Below are 18,877 nucleotides of genomic sequence, written 5' to 3'. Positions count from 1 at the left end.
ACATGACATACTAGTAAAAAATGTAACATTGTAAAATCTGATTCGCAATAATGACGATTAAATATAAAAAAAACGTCAAATATGAATCACCTGTGATCGTCGGGGCGCACAAAATTTAATACATAAAAGATTCAACAATATATAATATGATATTTCGATTTATTTTTTGAATCATTTTTAGATAATTACAAAAACCTCGCCGAATTATGCATCACTATCAATTATAATAAAATGAAAAATACATATATAATTATAAAATTAAAAGTTTTTTTTAGATATTCCGAGCAATCCATTTATAATTTATCGCGTATGTTTAAATCAACTTCTTACTTAAAAATAAATTCACGCAACGCGTGAATTTGTATTAAAATTATCTTTCTGAACGACGCAAACCTGTAATTACGATAGTTTTCCTTTATTAAACAACAACATTTGTCATCCAAACACAGCAAGTGGACCATCGCGTGGAGTGTCTTCCGTGAATATAACTGTACGGTTAATAACAAGTTTCGTCGTCGAAACAGAGCAGATACGGAACACTGGCGTGACAACCTATCGCGTCGCATTGTAAACTACGAACGTACTCATGAACTCCGTCGCGGCACCTTCTCAAAGACGGTAACGAATGGCATGGAAACGAGCGCGAAGCTTAATCTGAGAGATCCCTTTTGTATTACCATACCGCTGAGTAATGCTAATAAAGAGGGGGAGGGTAGCTAGCGTTTCTTCAACCGTCGAGAACGGCGAGGTGTTCTTTGCGCGAAAAAACCGTGAGGACAAAATTTCGCCGACGGCATTCCATAATTGCGCGCGGAAATGCAAAACATAATTACCGGCAGATTTCTATTTTTCCGACTTCTCCAACAAAGCGACCGGAAGAACTGGCTGGAAATGGAGGAGGGGGCTGGTCATGCGAGATTCGTAATTACGCCGTGTAATTACCAGATAACAGATAGAGAGAGAGACAGAGAGAGAGAGGGGCAGGCAACTATCCTCGTTTTTGTTTTGCCACACGTCGGGAAAACGTGCCGCCGTCATTGGGTGCAAAGCGCATGCAGCTTCTTTAAATCTTCCGACGCAACGAAAAAAGAGGGGTACTTCTGCTAAGTGAATTTTAAAGCGGCTCGCAGAAGCCATTAGCGGTGAAAATTTGAGGCTATTGATAACGACCACATTACGACCACTTTAAACGTTCGATGAAATGTTGATAACGACATTTGTGAATATCAAAGATGATCAAGACTAAAGTGAAGAAATATTGGCAGTATGTATGTTTGTAGAGTTAACGAAAATAATAGCATAAATTTATTAAACGATCAGCGAGCCTTAAAATATTTGAATAAAATCAATAATAGTATATTATTATAGAATACTTCTTTAGTATTTAAATAAAAGAATTCTATTTCCTATTTTCGAAGGATCTTGGTGCTTGATAATATTTATAAGCAAATTTGCAAGTATATTCTTTTTATAATTACGTACTGATTTGGTTTGTTGGATTTGAAACGCAATAAGATCTGTTTTCTGTAGCTGAATTAGTATACGCTTTTGGACTTTAAAGTCCAAAATAAATTATAAACTAAATTATATATATATATATATTTAATATTTGGCAAAAGAGAGAGAGAGAGAGAGAAGTCCAGAGAAAGAAGTACAGGAATAAAAAACAGACTTAAAAACTAGAAATAACATCACATATTATATTGATCGTCAGTTTAATGGTGATACTAATAAGGACCTTTACTGCAAAGCACTATTGCAAAAAATATCACTTCAGTCGCGATTTGAACATCAGCTTTAATACCAATTATTGTATCGTGATAATGTTCTTTGATACATTGACGGAAAAAATTGTTCATTTGCGTAAATTAATTTTGTTTGCCTTTATATCCTTCGTTAGAAAATGTATATTTAAGAGTCAAATATATAATATGTTTGATGTAAATACATATATTCTTTATCAAAAGAAATAAAAACGAACTAAGATAATTTAACTAAATGAATAATTTTTTTCTCATACATCTATTATATAAAGAGAAATCTCCCTCTCTCTATAAAAGCAGCCGTATATTTCCTCTTGATTAAAATTCCAGATCTCTTTTTGAAATAAACAACTCTTTTGCGTCCGTCCATTTCACTGGTAAATCGTTCACAAACTTTTTCGGCGGTTCATACGAAACTCCGATACGTTGATTCGCGTGAATCCACTGATGATTACCAACGCCTGCCCGTGTCCCGCGTGAAAATCCGATTAGATCCGGTTTAAAATCGATGGTGACCAGCATGAGGATCCATTCGCGAGGCATGTACCGACGCGACGAGGAGCATCGCGGTGGTAGTGGGCAGTTTGGAGGGAGCATGTTTGAACTCGGTCGAAGGGCGGGTAGCGTGTGGATGGGGGAGGGGGAAAGAGAGGGATGTGCGGCTTGCAATTACCATTCATTACTTTGTTGGGGCCAATTGACATAACTGATTGGTATTCGGCACCCCGTGCCACCCTCAAAGGACCCTACCGACCGTCACGAAGGGGGCTAATGTAGTTATGTTACGTCTGCGCTCCGAGCTACGTACGTTTCCGATTGCATCGTCCGCGTTCGTTCACGGCGTCGCACACGTTGAGTTAAATTACGAGTAAGAGCACTCTTTCGAGGATTAATACAATTTCGAGCGTGGCGAACGTCGTAGATTGTAGCACGAAGATTTGATCCTGCTAGAGAGATATGTGCTTTCTCTCCTTTTCAATTTATTCTTTTTACTTGTTGTCTTTCAACAAGCGCAGCCGATTTCTAACCACTAATTTAATTTAGAACGTAGAACTTTTCATTCTTCTCTTAGTTTTCTCAAAACCTGCTAACTCTTCGGTTGTTCGCGTTTAACATTTAATTTGTACGAAAAACGCGCACTTGCAGAGTTCAAACGCTAAAATTATTTTAAATCTGAAAAATTACATGATTATATGATCATTGCTATATTGAGAAAGCAGTATATGTTACTATTTTATCGTCTACTAAGAGAAGAGTGAATGGTGTTTCTAACTATAATTGCAAAGTAAATAACTATAGTTAGGAGCTTCACTTTTATAGTTATTGCTGTAATTATATTTATAGTGCTATATATTAAAAATTACAGTTGGCCATGACTGTATATTAATCGTTTTCAATGCCAATTATATTTTTGTTAAACAATTTATATAAAACTATAAATACATTACTAACTTTATAGTAATAACTCTATGAAGCTCCTAACTATAATTATTTCACCATACTATTGTAATCACGATATCAAACAGTTTCCTCCTAGAATTTATATGCCACAAGTAAATAATATTTTATATCTTTACATTAATAATAAATCTAAAACAGCAAATCTTTTGTCTCGTTGCAGGATGCTGTTGCAACGATATTCTGCGTAACGCGCACCAGCAACTTTTGAAGCGCGGTAAAGCCAGGTAAATAACATCGAGTCTGTCAGTAAGTAACTTTGTAATAATCGTTAGGAAAGTAATATTTGCATCTCAATTACTATGCACAAAGTGTAGCGTGCATATAATGAAATACGTTATGTTCGCCGTAACCGATACACTCTCTTATAACAAGTTGAGTTAAATCGCTATAACTCGCTGTTAATCAGTCTTCCAAACAACGTTGAAGTAGTTCAGGAAGCTTACAAATAAGTTAAAATAAGATAAACGTAGGAACCTAACTTAACATATTAACACTATTTGCATTGATGGACTATTGCAAATGTCTACAATTTCGACAAATATAAACTCTAAATCAAGCATTTTTCCTCTATGACATATTTTCTTTTCTTGTTTCATAAATTAAACCGACCGTCGCAACCTAATTCAAAGACTTTTTCCTTAACCAAGCACTATTTCTATACGAAATACACTGGGAATAGAGAGAAAGTCAACTGATAAATAGTTCCTAATGTTTCTCTGCTTCGGGTTTCTCCTTCTTTCTTCCTACGACGCACCGAGTATACTTACGTCTGTAAGAATTTCGGGCTCGCTTAGCTTCATTCTCAAGAGAAATTCTAACTTACCATTAAGAGAAGCGAGGCGAAAAATTCTGCTTCATTGCGAACGAATGACATTTCCCTTTGCGGGAAGGAACGTTCTCGGCGGCATTCTCGCGTTCCTTATCGCGGCAATGTGGAACCATCATTTCCCTGGAAAAGCCCTCTTAGAATGATCACCGAATGAAAGAACGGATATTTGAAGGAGCCGCTGGAATTGCGTTCCGAGCGTTGCACGAGACTTAAAACTTTGCAGGAGCGCATAAAATTTTATATAAATTTTAATTAAACGGCCCATAAAATAATTATCACCCTGAGCAATCTTTTAAAATGCTCTTTTAACATTTTTGATTGTGTTCCGCTGCTAATAGAATTTGTCTAAAATCCATTTTTATTCCAAAAATTGACAATTTATTTTGTGCACAATTTAAAATTAAGCTTTTTCAAAATTAAGACATGTCTAAAAAACTGTAAAATACTATGTAACCTCTTAGATAAAACTTCGAACATTATTTAGATGTCTTTTAATGTTTTTTTTTTGCTATATATTATCATTTTTACTGAAACGGCATATGTAAAATTTTGCCAATATTTTATTGAGTACAAGAAGTGAAAGTTTCACTTTAGACGTTATCTCATAATAATACGTTCCAAGATGGAAAGAAATATATTTTGAAATAAAACACATTCAGCACTACGTAACGTTATTTATTATTATGCGTCAGCTGTTTTCAAAGTCGACAGTGCAGTCTTTGAGTGAAACGGACATGTGAATTTTAAAGCTACTCACATGTTGAAAGAAAAGCCGTTATGGTCAAAATACTATACCGCAATAAAATGCGAGGCTACATCGACTGCAAGTTATTACAATCGTAATTCAACTAACTGTACATTTTCTTTCAGACTCTCAATATTGTTTAAAATAATTGTGGCTATTCGATTTTGTCGCGACTCCTAGATTAACGCTATTCTGTTTCTCACATAAACACCGCGAACAAATCAAGGCTTTGTTGTGAGACGCAATACAACACCGAGAATGGCACAGTATTGCACGTCAATGACAACGTTTACACGACCCACTTTACGCCGGCTTAGTGTACCAGCTTAGTGTATCTCGAGTGTTAAATGTGGTATAGACCGTGATTTTACGCTGTGGTCACTACAGCCGTGTAATTACGTGTCCGTACAGGAGAATGGATGTAAAGTCACAACACGCAGTTATCGTCAAATTTAAAAGTAATCTAACATTTATTAGAAATAATGTCTAAGGAAAAGTTTTTCTTTCGAAATCTCCTAAAATGTCAATATAAAAAGATTTAATACAATGGAAAAATAACGGCAAAATACAAATGGGCGTTAGGAGTCAACGCTGGATAGTATATATAGTTATATTGCGCAATGCTAACTAATACCTATTAATATGCCACAAATTCAATTTTATGTTTTAGCTCACTATTTGAGCCATCCTCAGCAATAAAAAATTACCACTTATCGCACTACAAAATCTATCGAACTGCGTCTCGCACAATCGTAGTTCCGACCTCCAATAATGCAGTCGCAGTGAAAATGTAGTGAAAGACAACCATCTTCAACATAGTCTAATGTTGTGCCAACCAGTTGCTTAGCTGAGTGGAACAGATAGTGAAACTCAAGCTAATAATTGCGATAAGATATTTTTTAATAGATGGATATTAATTTCCGTAATTAATATATGCTAGACAGAAACTCATCCCTTCTCCAACAACGATCGCATGCGGATCCAAGCATCGTCAATTCATTACAATAAATTAAAAAATCACGATGTCAAAGTTAGATTGAAAAATAATTTAAATAAAAGAGTATCATGTTCGTTCTGATGTTAGTCACATAATACTCGTTGAAAAAGATCTAAACTATTAGGTGCGCAACTAAGTTCTCGCTATTATTTTGATGGCATTTCCATCAAAATAACAGCGAGAACTTAGTTGCGCACCTAATATATAAACTATAATATGTTAAGATCGAAAAACTAAACTATATTTTATTAAAAAGTAAGAACTGATAAAACACTGACATAGTCAATGATTTCCAAAAATGTCGATACTTTATATTTATTTGTGCTTATGTCGCAAAGTTCGTATTTTAAATGAATTTATTTTCTTATTGTATATATATATATATATACTCAAATAGCTCTAAATAAGTTTGATATTATTTTGATATTTACTTGGGAGTCCTTCCTTGTAAATCTCCAGTAAAAACACATATAACATATGTCACACGTATCATATGATAATAAAATAAAAGAAGTTTAAAAGATACCTAAACAATGTCTAAAAAATTTTCTATTAACCTACAGACCTTCTCTTAAATATGTATTTGTTTAGTCTGCCGCAAAATACAATAACGTTTCCTAAATCACTAAAATTGCAATTTTGAATTGTGCAAAAAAATATACAAACAAATTGTCTCTCAATTCAATTTCTCTCTCTTTTTTTTTATCCAATTAATCCGATGTTGGGATGGTATCCCTTCGCGTTACACCTGAATACAAATCGACCACCAGATGACTCTTATTGCAAAACGGTAAAACGATAGAAACGTGCGTTTCAAAAGAGTATTCGATACGCACTGCATTGCACGTATCAATTGTACGTGTCTCCCTTTTCCGCATTTATTTCCATTCATGATGTCGAATACGTACGTGGCAACGTTCAATGAACGTGTTAAAAACACGTAGATATTTATAAATTGAAATGAAAAAAGCGACTTCGTTATCATATGTCAAAAATTTAGTCAATAATGCGCGAGTAACATCGCGAGGAACAATGAAAATGAAGTTTAATTGACGTTACGCAACAAATCCACGCGCCGCGCTGCGTGTATACTTTCATACAAAAAAGCATATTCAATAAATTGTATTATTAACAAATATGCCACGTTCACACAGATCCTGGAATAGTCTGGTAAAATGTTTTGGAAATTTGCGAATATTATTAGGTGTTGGAATTAATTCGTAGCGTTTTACAAGTGATGGGAAGTACTTTCATTAATGTATTTTTTAATGCTCATGTGAAATAAATAACATTCTTTCATTAAAAACGCTACGAATTAATTCCAACACCTAATATTTTATACTATACAAAACGACTATAAGGATAAATGACATAGGTCTACAAAGTTTTAGAAACGTTCTGAATTTCGAATTTCTTTGAATGTTATTTATTCTTTACTCACAGAGATATATTGATATCATCCCTCCTTTCTATTCTTCCGTATCCAATTAATAATTTAATTGCATTTGCATGCGGACGGAAGAACCGTTAGCCACTACAACGGATTTGACACATTATTATTTCACGGAAAAGCTAATTAATATGTCGACGAGGTACGCAAAACAAAGCCTCATTTTCGCGACCGATCAATGATTCGGGACAATGTAATTATCAGCTCCATTTACACCATTGACAGTGATGATTCATTATCGGGTAAAAGGTGAGCAGCGAACGAACCATATGCACCGCTATTTTTATGGAACCATTATGAAAAGCTTGCCTAATTCAGTCTGATGTCATTAATGTCTGCGATTCGACGATAAATTATTCAGGATAATTGGATTCAGGGCGTGCATAAAATCCACTTAGTATATGGCGCCCATTCAGGAAGGGTAGTTGCGGCACATGCACATAAAAAGGGGGAGAGAGTAGGCTAATGCTCGGACAGAGATTATTTTATGCTAGGCTCTATGGCGCGCGTTGTAAATTGACGCTATATCGCAAATGGCCATTAATATCGTGGTGTTTAATAGTTACCCATATACAGCAACGTAATAATACTATTCAGAAATTATTAATCCTTCTGTAAGCTAGCAACTGTAATTCTAAAAGTAACACATCGCTCTCTTATCTTAAAAGATCTTATCTGATACAAAAAATTAAATTTCCCGAAAAAAAAGGAAAAATTATTTTTTAATTTGACAGAAAATTACTAGCTAAATAATATTGACCAAAAAAATATATTTTTAACATGATTAAATATCAAACATCGTTCAAATTTTATCATTTTTGTTTCAATCTTTAAAATTTATTCTTTTTGAGTAACGATTTTAACGACTTTTTTAACTACTCTTTTTAATTATTTGATTATTTGATATTTTTTGCAATAAATTATTTACAGGATTTTTAGTATTATTATTATTATTCGATCGATGATTAATTTAATTGTGAGATTAATAAATTACGATAAGAATAATAAATTAATTAACTCCTTCTATTAATATAATAATAAATTGTGATAAAAAAGGCAATAGGAATAGTCATCGCTAGAAGTAATTGCGCAATGTCAAATATTAAAATTAATTTGACACTGCGCAATTTAATTGTGAGATTATTTCAATTCATGATTATGTTTCAAACTCTTACAAATCGAATCGGCGCACAGTCTATAAAACTGATTTATGAAAACAAGACCCATTTTGATCGAAAAAATGGCATTCTTCGCTCTTACTTGTGTTTAAACACATTTCGGTCTATTTCACTTGATACTCTTTTTGAATTGTGACGATTTTTTATGAAGTTGAGTCAGTTTACTTTTGATAATTAATAGAGTATGTTTACTTAACTCATTCATAGTAATAATCACGTTTTCAAGTTGTGTCATTTTTTAAATAAGGGACTCGTAACTTCAAGTAATAAATAAATAACCAAAGATTATTCGTTATACTCGTAGGTATCTTTGCATCTAACACTCGAAAACATTGATTTAACTTAATTATTTAATGTTATTATTCAGATTTATTTAGACATAATTTAATATACAGCCTAATAACAAAATCAATTTCAAAAATTTAATAAATTAAATAAATTAAATAAATCTGAGCAATAATGATGTTAACAAACACTCGCATTTCTATTTGCTTATTTCGTTCTCAGTTTTGTTATCCAGAGCATTTTAATAATTGCTCTGTCCGTTGCACATCAGAGTTACTTTGTTACTCTTGAAGAGGGCCTTACAAAGGTCCGTTTGCAAATACGCCGATATTTAACATCGCAAATTGCATTCGTGCGTCTAGTTGCATTATTAAACGAAACGCGAAACAATTTCTACGAAACGAAGGCGCGCCTACGTATACCACCTCAGTACTTTGCCTTGTATTGCAATACGCACGGCGTACAAACAAACATTTTTCATTTAGAATACTTTTAAATATCAAAGAGCGCGCATACTCGAGGCAAGAAAAGAACGTAATTCTTCGCGAGCTACTGTTGTCCGCGTACTGATTTCTAAAAGTGGACGTTATTCACTACCTGCAAGAAGCTAAAAATAAGACCAGAAGAAAATGAAGGAAATGCTGCGAGAAGCAGGCACACATAAAGGGATGAATATGGGAATACGCGAATTAATTAAGAGTTCGTGAGTTACCAGCAAGGAAACATTGTAGCAGTTCACACCGAATATTCAGTCGCGGTCGCACAAACACGAAAGAAGAAAACGAAGAAAGATAGCGTAGCTAGAGGTGCAAGCTCCACCAATTCGCTATGCTCTGGCGTATGCCGGCACACGCACGTTATACATGCACGATATACAAACGAAACCGCGGAGCGAGAGAGTGGTGCATCTCTTCTAGCTGTCTCGGGGACGAGAGAACGGCGGAGAGAGGACTCCGAGACAGAAGAGGTTGAAGAATGTGCACTCAGCGTGATTGGTGCTGCGCGCCGGTGCATAGTGCCGGCTGTCGGCATGAAAACTCGAGAATTTCCCCAACTACTCATGTGCACACAGCACGAGGACGTGCGTGCAAGTCTCGCCTCTCACCGCGTGGCGTCTTAGCTACCTTAGCTGATCGAAACTATCGGCTTTCCTGTCGTAAATCTATTTTCTTCCCCGCATTCTGCTCTTCTATTTCTAGTTCCTCTTCTTCTTCTAGTTCCAGCGTATATTGCGAAAAATATGTAAGTTTTAGCAATCTGCATGTCGGTTAAGCACCAGACTTTTGTCAGACAATTTTGTACATGTCCGGAAAGAAATGAACTTCAATAATATTGTGATAATATTGATCAATTGGAATATCTATTGATCTACGCCGTTTTCAGAATCCGTTCTTATTTCGAGATTATCTTACAATCTTGAAGTGTTACTAACATATCTTAAATACTTATCTATATCATAAGAACGTATACATCATATTTGTAAAAAGATTTATGAAAATTAAAAAATAGTCTATATCATTTTACAATAACCTATTTTATCATTGTCTAATATATCGTTCAAATCTTCATTATTGTTTATTATACCTCGACAATTAGTTGTACCATCTGAAAGTTCGAAATATCACGACCTTGCACTGTATGAACTTTTGATATGAGTTCTATCGAAAAAATTTGATTATCTATGAAGAGAAAGCTTTAGGGAAAACGTAAATATAAACTGTAAAGCAGATACATTATTCAATTACATCTAGCAAATTGTAAGATTACTTTTCTTCAACAGTTGAAAAACTAGTCAAAAATATGCCCAGAAATTATTAGCTGATCAAGCACTAACGATATATTAGGAAGAAATAGATTACTGAAGATATTTTAAGACAATATTATTTTAGAGTACATTCAATGGCCCATTTCGTCTTGCCTAATATATTGTCTAGACTCCTTATAATATTTGATTAGCTGACTATTTTGAGTGTGCTTTTGCTAGTTTTCTAACTTCTGTGTGTGTGTGTGTGTGTTTTATATATATATATATATATATATATATATATATAAACATAATAATATACATAATTAGCTATTTCATATATATATATATATACAGTTTTAAGATGTCATAATTAGTTATTTCAGCATTTTTAAATATTATTTACATTCTGTTCTATAAGATTATATTTTGTAATAAAGTTTAGTATACCATATTTATAAGAAAGTTTATAAAAATTCAAAAAAATATATACTATAGATATACAAAAAATGTGTATATATATATCTATAGTATATATTTTTTCGAATTTTTATAAACTTTCTTACAAATATGGTATACTGAACTTTATTACAAATATAATCTTATAGAACAGAATGTATAATATCTTAAAATGCTAAAATAGCTAATTATGACATCTTAAGACTGTGCATAAGATAGTCCTTCAAATATAAAAATTGAAAAAGCATCGGTCTTAATCTGTCTGAATTCCTCTTGAAAATATTAGTAGATTGTACATCGACAAAGGGATTTTTTATATTTTTGATGAATTTTACGCGTAAATTTTCAATCCTTTTCACAGCATTGGTATTATATTTTATGAAGCCGCTTTAAATGATATCATAAATCAGACAGATATCCAAATTCTGCTTGTCTTGTTATATTTGCCGAACAACAAAACGAATTTGTATTGGGATTTTACAGAGAGATTTTCTAGTAATAAAATAATATTCGGCATGTTGCTATTGGTTTATTCGTGTAGATATAAACAACAAACAACGGTTGCAAGTGTAATATAAATCATGCTGAATAAAGTACTGTTGGCATTTATCAAAGGCTAATATTTATTGAAAGATCACTCTCATGTTGCTGTTGTAGCCACAAAATCAAACGTTGTCACGAAACATGTTATACGATTGTATATGCCGCTATTTTGTATTTTATAAACGGCGGACAAGATAACACATTATAAATAACTATTATTATATAGTATTATACAGCAAATTGTAATATAATATTAAATATATAATATGTATATATAAGTAATATAACACATATATGTATTATATATATAAGTATATATACAACACACACACATGCTCGCGCATTAAATATGAGCATGTATGAGTATAATTAGGATTTCTCATTCCTTAAATGTAAGTATTCTGATATTTATTCTAAGGCAATTCTTTCACAAAAATTATTTCCGTCACTTCTATTAATTAGAAGGAAAAAAGTCGCACTTTCAATTAACTCGTATAATATTCTAAGAAAAATAAACATACTTGATTGGAAATCAATATACTTTATTAAAAATAAAAATCTGAAACTGAATTTAATATTGTGTTAATTATGATAGAGAATTAATTGTTAAATTAATTTTATTACAAAGAAAAACTTAATTAAGAATTCAGTCCTTATTATTTTAGCAAATATCTTATTATGCAACAAATAAAAAATTTCTTAAAATTATCATATAAAAATATGTTATAGTCACGCAATCCGTCCATGTTTGCTATCATTTAATCGTTAATGATCATCGATATTAACACCTACAAAACATACTTCGTCCTTATATCTACTTTCAGTACATCAGTTTCGCATAAAACTATCTTAAATTCCAGAACAAACTTTATAAGTGACTTATACATGCTGCATAGATATCTGAAACTTCGTGTTACCGGTTATCTGTGAACATAACGTAGGCGGGAGTTTACCAAATCTGCTGTGGTAAGCACAACGAAGGGCCAAACTGGGCATAGTGATGCGAATCGCATCGACGCGCGATTCTGCCAGCATCTCAGAATGCACACTGGGCGCATAGACTATTAACTGCTCTGGAATATTCATCCAGAACCTGACGTCTACGGTGACGTCACTGGCGTGTCTAGAAAGTTGACTATAAGCGCCACGACAGATGCATCATGTCGCCATATCCCGTCCCTAAAACATTCTCGGTGATAGAACAATCGAAACAATACAACGCAGTCTCCAGAGAATCCCGCTTGACGAGCTTTCTTTTCAAACACCACAAAGATTTGAATATACTATAGTGAGACACGACCGCGACTTTTTGTGCCACTAAATTCAGAGTTCTATCATTGCTATTTACCACGTCTCGTTGCTGATATAAAGAAACCCGCCCTGATGCTGTCGTTCTTTGAAAGCGTTCTTTCCGAATCAATTTTAGATGATATTTGCAAGTACGTGAAAATCGAAATCCATTTGATAATATAACGCTTACCATATAGAATATCTAATGCTTGTCCCTACTGAATGCCTGCATATTGGCTTTTTCTTCCTTTTTTTTATAAAAAAGAAGAAATCTTTTCTGATTGTGAAGATAAATGATAGTTACTAATTTAAAAATAAATAATTGCGCGTTATACAAAGTTTTGGAAGTATTATAAAATTTAACCCTTTTATTAAAAATATAACAGAAATTTAAATTGAATGATATTTTTCAAATTAAATTAAGAATTTTAAGAAATGATTAAGTTAAATATATTTTATTAATTAAGTAACACTTTTTATTTGATATAATGATAATACAAATATCTGATACATTTGAAAATAAAATGTATTTATGGATATCAAATCTGTTTAGACACACGACTTTGTCCAGGTTTATCTTCACTCGTGACACGTGTCAGGTCCAACAATACATCCGATAGGGTCCTTGGTTTCTGCGTACGTAAAATTCCTATCGACCATGCCGATCTCGTTGCCGTTGTAAATCACGCTTACGCCGGGTAAAACCATCGCCAACACAGAAAGCTGATCGGTCCGTTTCTCGCCCAATCTGGAAGCCGCTCGATGATTGTCATGATTGTTCACCACCCAATTCGCGACGTACAGTGAATCGTTAGGTATATTGTTCATCCATCGATTGATGAGATATTTGAAGTCAGCCATGCTAGACTCATTGTTCAAATAAAAAATGAATGTAAAATCAAACGACACTTTCGGGCTTGATTTGTTACAACACAAATTTTGTCGATCTCAGTCGTCGTTTATTATAAATCATTTTTGCATTAACCGTGATTATCCAGTAATTCTCTCCAGGACTTCATAAGTCTCGGGAAGATTTCCCGTGTAAATGTAATCCAGTTTTGTGATCATCATTCCCGGCATGTTTTTTCGAAGCTTGTCTAGATAACATGCATTCTCAAACAAGTGGCCGATAGCATCAGTACGAAAACTCCGATCCAGCCCGAAACTCAGTTTTTTATTTCACGTTGCAATGCAACGCTGCGGTAGTTGAGATCCGCCTGAGCAACGTTGAACTGATGGAGATAGTATTGTTACTGCGCCGAGTTCCATTCTCAAGCGAAGCATCGGACGATACTCAACCAGTTGTTCGGTGGTTTCCTAGTGTCGTTCACTATTCGTGCGTCACGCCACATTCGTCGTAGAACTTGATCCGTTGAACGCTTTTTCTTAACTATTCGTGCTCGTGAGAGCTGTAGTTGGGCGAAATTGAGAATTACTTTCAGCCCAAGGGACTTCACCTTCTTCTTAAGTTTGTCAAAGTCAGCTAAAGTACCATAATCCTTGTCGACGTCGGTATAATTAGTAACATCGTAGCTAAAGTCAAACTGCAAGCTGGTATAAATCGGTGACAGCCATAACGTATCAGCCCAATGTCCGTGATATGCTCCAATCTACTCGTGATACTATTCAAATCTCCTATACCATCTCCATCACTATCCTCGAAACTTGTCGAATAGACTAGATATATCAAATTGTTCTTGAATCAATTCTTGTCTGCTCTTTCGATTGGCGCAGAAGTTATTAGAACAATCAACGTTACAATGAAAATATATAGGCGAAGCATAATAAATGACTAATTTGATTATTGATTCTGCGATTTTATGCTCTATACGCGACGATTTTTTAAAAAAATCATAGCAATGAATACATTGCTATGATGGAATTATTATTTTTATTTGATAACCTTGTAACTGCAAATAATTGCATCATGGAATTACTGATAACGATAACTTACATTTTTTTACGATAATATCAAGCTAATCTAATATTAGATAGCTTCTCTCTTTTATCATTGTTTTTATAATATCAAGAAGCATTATAATCATAATAAAGATATTTATTATGTCTAATAAAAATTTATAATATAATTAGATATATTGTTGAAACTTGTGATATAAATATAAAGAATAAGAATATACATTATATTCTTAAATTATAAATTGGGCCATTGTGTTTTGGATTTTATTTCGCAAAAATGCAATTTGGTAAAAATAAAATGTTTCACATTTTATTTGAATAAATTAATTTATACAAATACATAATAAAAAAGTTATATGCTTTAATATTAAAAAAAAGAGAATAATGTGCTTTAATAAGTAGAAAGAATAATTAAAATATTTTGCGCTTTTGACATGCCCTAAGTTGATAGTTATTTTTATTTAAGCCCATCATGATAACTAATTAAACAAATGTGTTTTATTAAGAAAAATTGGAAATCAGAAAATAAAATTAATATTGAAGTAGCGACAAAGGAAAATTAATTATTAAGACAATGAGGCTGAGTTAAAAAGCCAATATAAATATTGTTTTAACATTGATTTATACTATTTTATATATTGAGGTACAATTAAAAAATTACTCTTATTTTAATTAAAATAAAATTTATTCGATTGAACGAAAATGTGCATTTTGTAGATATATAGATGAGCACTAATTATTATATGATAAATGCTGTTGTAATAATTTTTTTGCATTTAATAGTAATATGATATCTAATGGCAATAAGTTTATTTTTAATCGTTATTATCACAAAATGCATTTCCTTCGAAAATTTATTCTCACATAAGACACAATCTGCCTGCAGAAAAAATACTTATGCTTAATGTATCCGAAAATTCGCTTTACTTAAGAGGTATTCTCATTAACACGAGATAAGCAAAAATTTAATCGAACAAATCTGCTGTGACGAGTATAACAGAACTCGAACCAGACAGATTGAAGGTAGCCATATTAACAGGCGATCTTATAAGTAGATTGGAACCCTCGTTGGATGTATACACCATCAACTGCTCCGAAATATTTAACCAGATTGAAATATCAACGATGACCGTTTCCGTATCATTGAAGTTCACTATGAGGACTACGATGGATGTTTCGTTTCGTCGTACCACCCCTAGAACATTTTCGGCGACAGAACATTTGTAACAGTACAACGCAGTCTCCAGGGTCCCCTGCTCGATGACGGGCTTCTTCTTCAGTTGTGTTAAGCGCTTAAACACGTTATAATGAGAGTAGAGCTCGGGTTTTTGCGCCTTTAAATTCAAGAATTTATAATTGTCGTTCACCGGAAGCCATGTTGATTTATTGGTAGAGAAACCGGCGCTGATACTATCATCCCACTGGAAAGGTGTTCTTTCTGGATCTCGTGATTTTAGAAAATATCTGAAAACGCGATATATATCATTAATCAATAAAAAGATACATCTTGAATATAATATTATAGAAGTTTGAATATAATAGTATATTAAGTAATACACTTCTTTTGAAACAGATTTATAATAAAATCTAAAAGATAGCATGATTTTATATATATATATATGTGTGTATAATAATAATAATTTAATTTAATCATTTTGTCGAAATAGATAATCAATTCATAATATATTTATTATAAGTAAAAGCCATTTTAAAATAAATGATTTGCATTAAATTAATTATTAGTGAACAAAGTTATATAAATCCTCGTAATAATAATCTGGAGATACTGATAGTGTCTCGGCGCTAAGCTATGGCACGAGACGTGACAAGACACGGACGTGCGTTCTTTACGCGAACCGGCGAGTTGTGTCAGATCGAGGTTATCGGAATCTAAATATCTGTATGTCAAATGCGATATATATATAATTTTTATATAATAATATTTTTTACATAATGTTATTAATCAACATTTTTATATTCCAAACAATATAAAATATAAAAATTAAAGAATATATTTATAAAATATACAATATTTATTTAATAAATAGATATATTTATAGATTTCATTTAAATCTATTATATATTACGTCATAACGATACAATCCTATTTAAATTCATTGTTTTATTGTGACAATACCTTTCCTCTCCAGCTCCGCATCCGGCAGGATCCACAGTTTCGTTGTATGTAAAATATCTATCGAGCATACCGATCTCGTCGCCATTATAAATCACGCTTACACCGGGCAAAACGGTTGCCAACATGGAAAGTTGATCGGCCCGTTTCTCCCCGAATCTAGTAGCCGCGCGATGATTGTCGTGATTTCCCGTCACCCAATTCGCAACATATTCCGCACCTTTAGGCATGTTGTTTATCCAACGATCGATACTGTGTTTAAAATCGGCTGCGCTGGACTTGTTATTTAGATCACTAATGAACATGAAGTTGAACGGCACCGTTGAACCAGACTGATAGTATTTTATAGTGAGATCAAAGTCTGCATAGGCCTCGGTCAGAATCATCTTCGTGTCACCTGTCGAGTGATCGTCCATCAACTTCCTCCAAGTTTTGAGAACGTCGTAAGTTTCAGGAAGATTTTTCGTGTAAATGTGATTCAAGTAATCGTAATCATTGCTTGGTACGCCTAAGTTACTTAATGGTTCATCCAAGAATCGATCATCCTCATACATATGATTGATAGCGTCAATGCGGAAACCTTTTACGCCTAAATCCATCCAGAATACCAATACGTTTTGCATTTCTTCTCGCAACTTTTCATTACGATAATTGAGATCTGGCTGTCCAACAGCGAACTGATGCAGATAATACTGTCCTCGTATTTCGTTCCATTCCCAGGCAGAGCCTCCAAAAGCACTCAACCAGTTGTTCGGTGGTTCGTTTGTAATGTTGTTTTCAGATTTTGCGTCATGCCATACATAATATTCGTCGTAGGGTTCAATACGGTGGATACTTTGGTTAAACCATTCATGTTGATCAGAGCTGTGATTTGGCACGAAATCAAGGATTACTTTCAGCCCAAGGGATTGTGCCTTCTGTACGAGAGCTTTAAAATCATTTAAAGTGCCGTACTCTTCATTGATATCGGTAAAATTAGAAATATCATAGCCGAAATCTTTCTGTGGACTAGAAAAGATCGGTGACATCCATAACGCATCGGCGCCAATGTCCTTAATGTGCTCCAACTTGCTCGTAATACCGTTCAAATCGCCAATGCCATCGCCATTACTGTCCTTGAAGCTTCTCGGATAGATCTGATATACCAGACTATTCTTATACCAATCCTTATCCGCTTCCTGGGCCTCATTCGAGCCGGCCAGAACGATCAACGCCGCGATGAGAATACACGAACGAATCATAGTGACTGATTATTTTGATTTCTTACTCCAGTTGCTTTTATACCAAGCGACAAACTTCTGAAAAATTTGGAAATATGTCGTACTATCGATAAGCTGGTTATGTTTGGCGCCATCTAAGAATTATCAACTGATAACGATATTCTTCGCAATAACATTCATATCAAGCAATAGTTTCCTGCACAATCATGTTATTTTTATCTCGAAACACAATCATTGCAATTGCACGCAATTACTGCACATACGAAATTACTCCATTACTATAGTCTTTACATGTGTAGACTTATGAAATAGAGATAAAGAAACATCAAAACATAAGATAAAAATATAAAACGGATGATTACGTGATACGTGAACATCATTGCGTACATAGGTTACGGTCCGATTCACTTCTTAAACATTTTGCATAAGTAAAGTAATGTCCCGGATTTTTGAATTTATAAGCTTATGATGACCGTGATTTGGAGAAATGATGATGCTATATAGGAAACGTAAATTATTAATTTCATAGTGATAAATACTTACGAAGATATATTATCACACTCGATCTGCACTCGGTCGCATGCCATACATTTTTGTGGCAATTACAAATATGTTTCACACTTGCGACTACTACACACTTCTATATGTTACGCTAGAATACTCCCATTTTTTTCTTATGTAAAAGTGTTGCCTGCGCAAAGTGGATGCGCAGAATAGGAATCTCAAAGTAGGAGAGAGAATGACCCAGCCTCTGTGATTAATTCAAAAGTACATAGAACGTCATTATGCGTGTATTTTATTTTGTACATGTCATACATACTTTTTGACAACAATTAAAGGAACGGAATTAGTATGTAGTATA

At 33.5% G+C, this 18,877-nt stretch overlaps 2 protein-coding genes and 2 pseudogenes across 5 annotated transcripts in view; 1 reads left to right on the top strand and 3 right to left on the bottom strand.

Annotated features, from left to right (window-relative positions):
* LOC105152240 (uncharacterized) overlaps nt 1-18,877 on the top strand; it is a 225,325-nt gene that overhangs the window by 149,942 nt on the left and 56,506 nt on the right. For all 3 annotated transcript variants that reach the window (XM_087413954.1, XM_087413953.1, XM_087413949.1), the window contains one exon: nt 3,385-3,448. The gene's annotated coding sequence lies outside the window, so the exon portion shown is untranslated. The remainder of the gene's footprint in view (nt 1-3,384; nt 3,449-18,877) is intronic.
* On the bottom strand, nt 11,517-15,115 carry LOC105155034 (salivary alpha-glucosidase pseudogene; annotated as a pseudogene).
* On the bottom strand, nt 13,735-15,135 carry LOC147911085 (maltase A1 pseudogene; annotated as a pseudogene).
* Nucleotides 15,325-18,698, bottom strand: Hbg2 (alpha-glucosidase). 2 transcript variants are annotated; one of them, XM_087403363.1, is made up of 3 exons: nt 18,559-18,698; nt 16,799-18,093; nt 15,325-16,125 (listed from the first exon to the last, which is right to left on the bottom strand). In XM_087403363.1, exons 2-3 carry the CDS (start codon nt 18,034-18,036, stop codon nt 15,627-15,629), a joined length of 1,737 nt encoding a protein of 578 aa, XP_087259489.1. In that variant the 5' UTR covers nt 18,037-18,093; nt 18,559-18,698; the 3' UTR covers nt 15,325-15,626. The 2 variants fall into 2 exon arrangements, with proteins under 2 accessions (XP_087259489.1, XP_011069205.1); XM_011070903.2 differs by lacking the exon at nt 18,559-18,698 and having other exon boundaries at nt 16,799-18,110.

The sequence above is a fragment of the Acromyrmex echinatior genome, chromosome 1, assembly GCF_024713525.1.
Source record: "Acromyrmex echinatior isolate Ae372 chromosome 1, ASM2471352v2, whole genome shotgun sequence".
In the NCBI taxonomy this organism is placed as follows: domain Eukaryota; kingdom Metazoa; phylum Arthropoda; class Insecta; order Hymenoptera; family Formicidae; genus Acromyrmex; species Acromyrmex echinatior.
The sequence above is the reverse complement of the archived record's forward strand: the minus strand, read 5'-3'. Positions and strand labels throughout refer to the sequence as shown.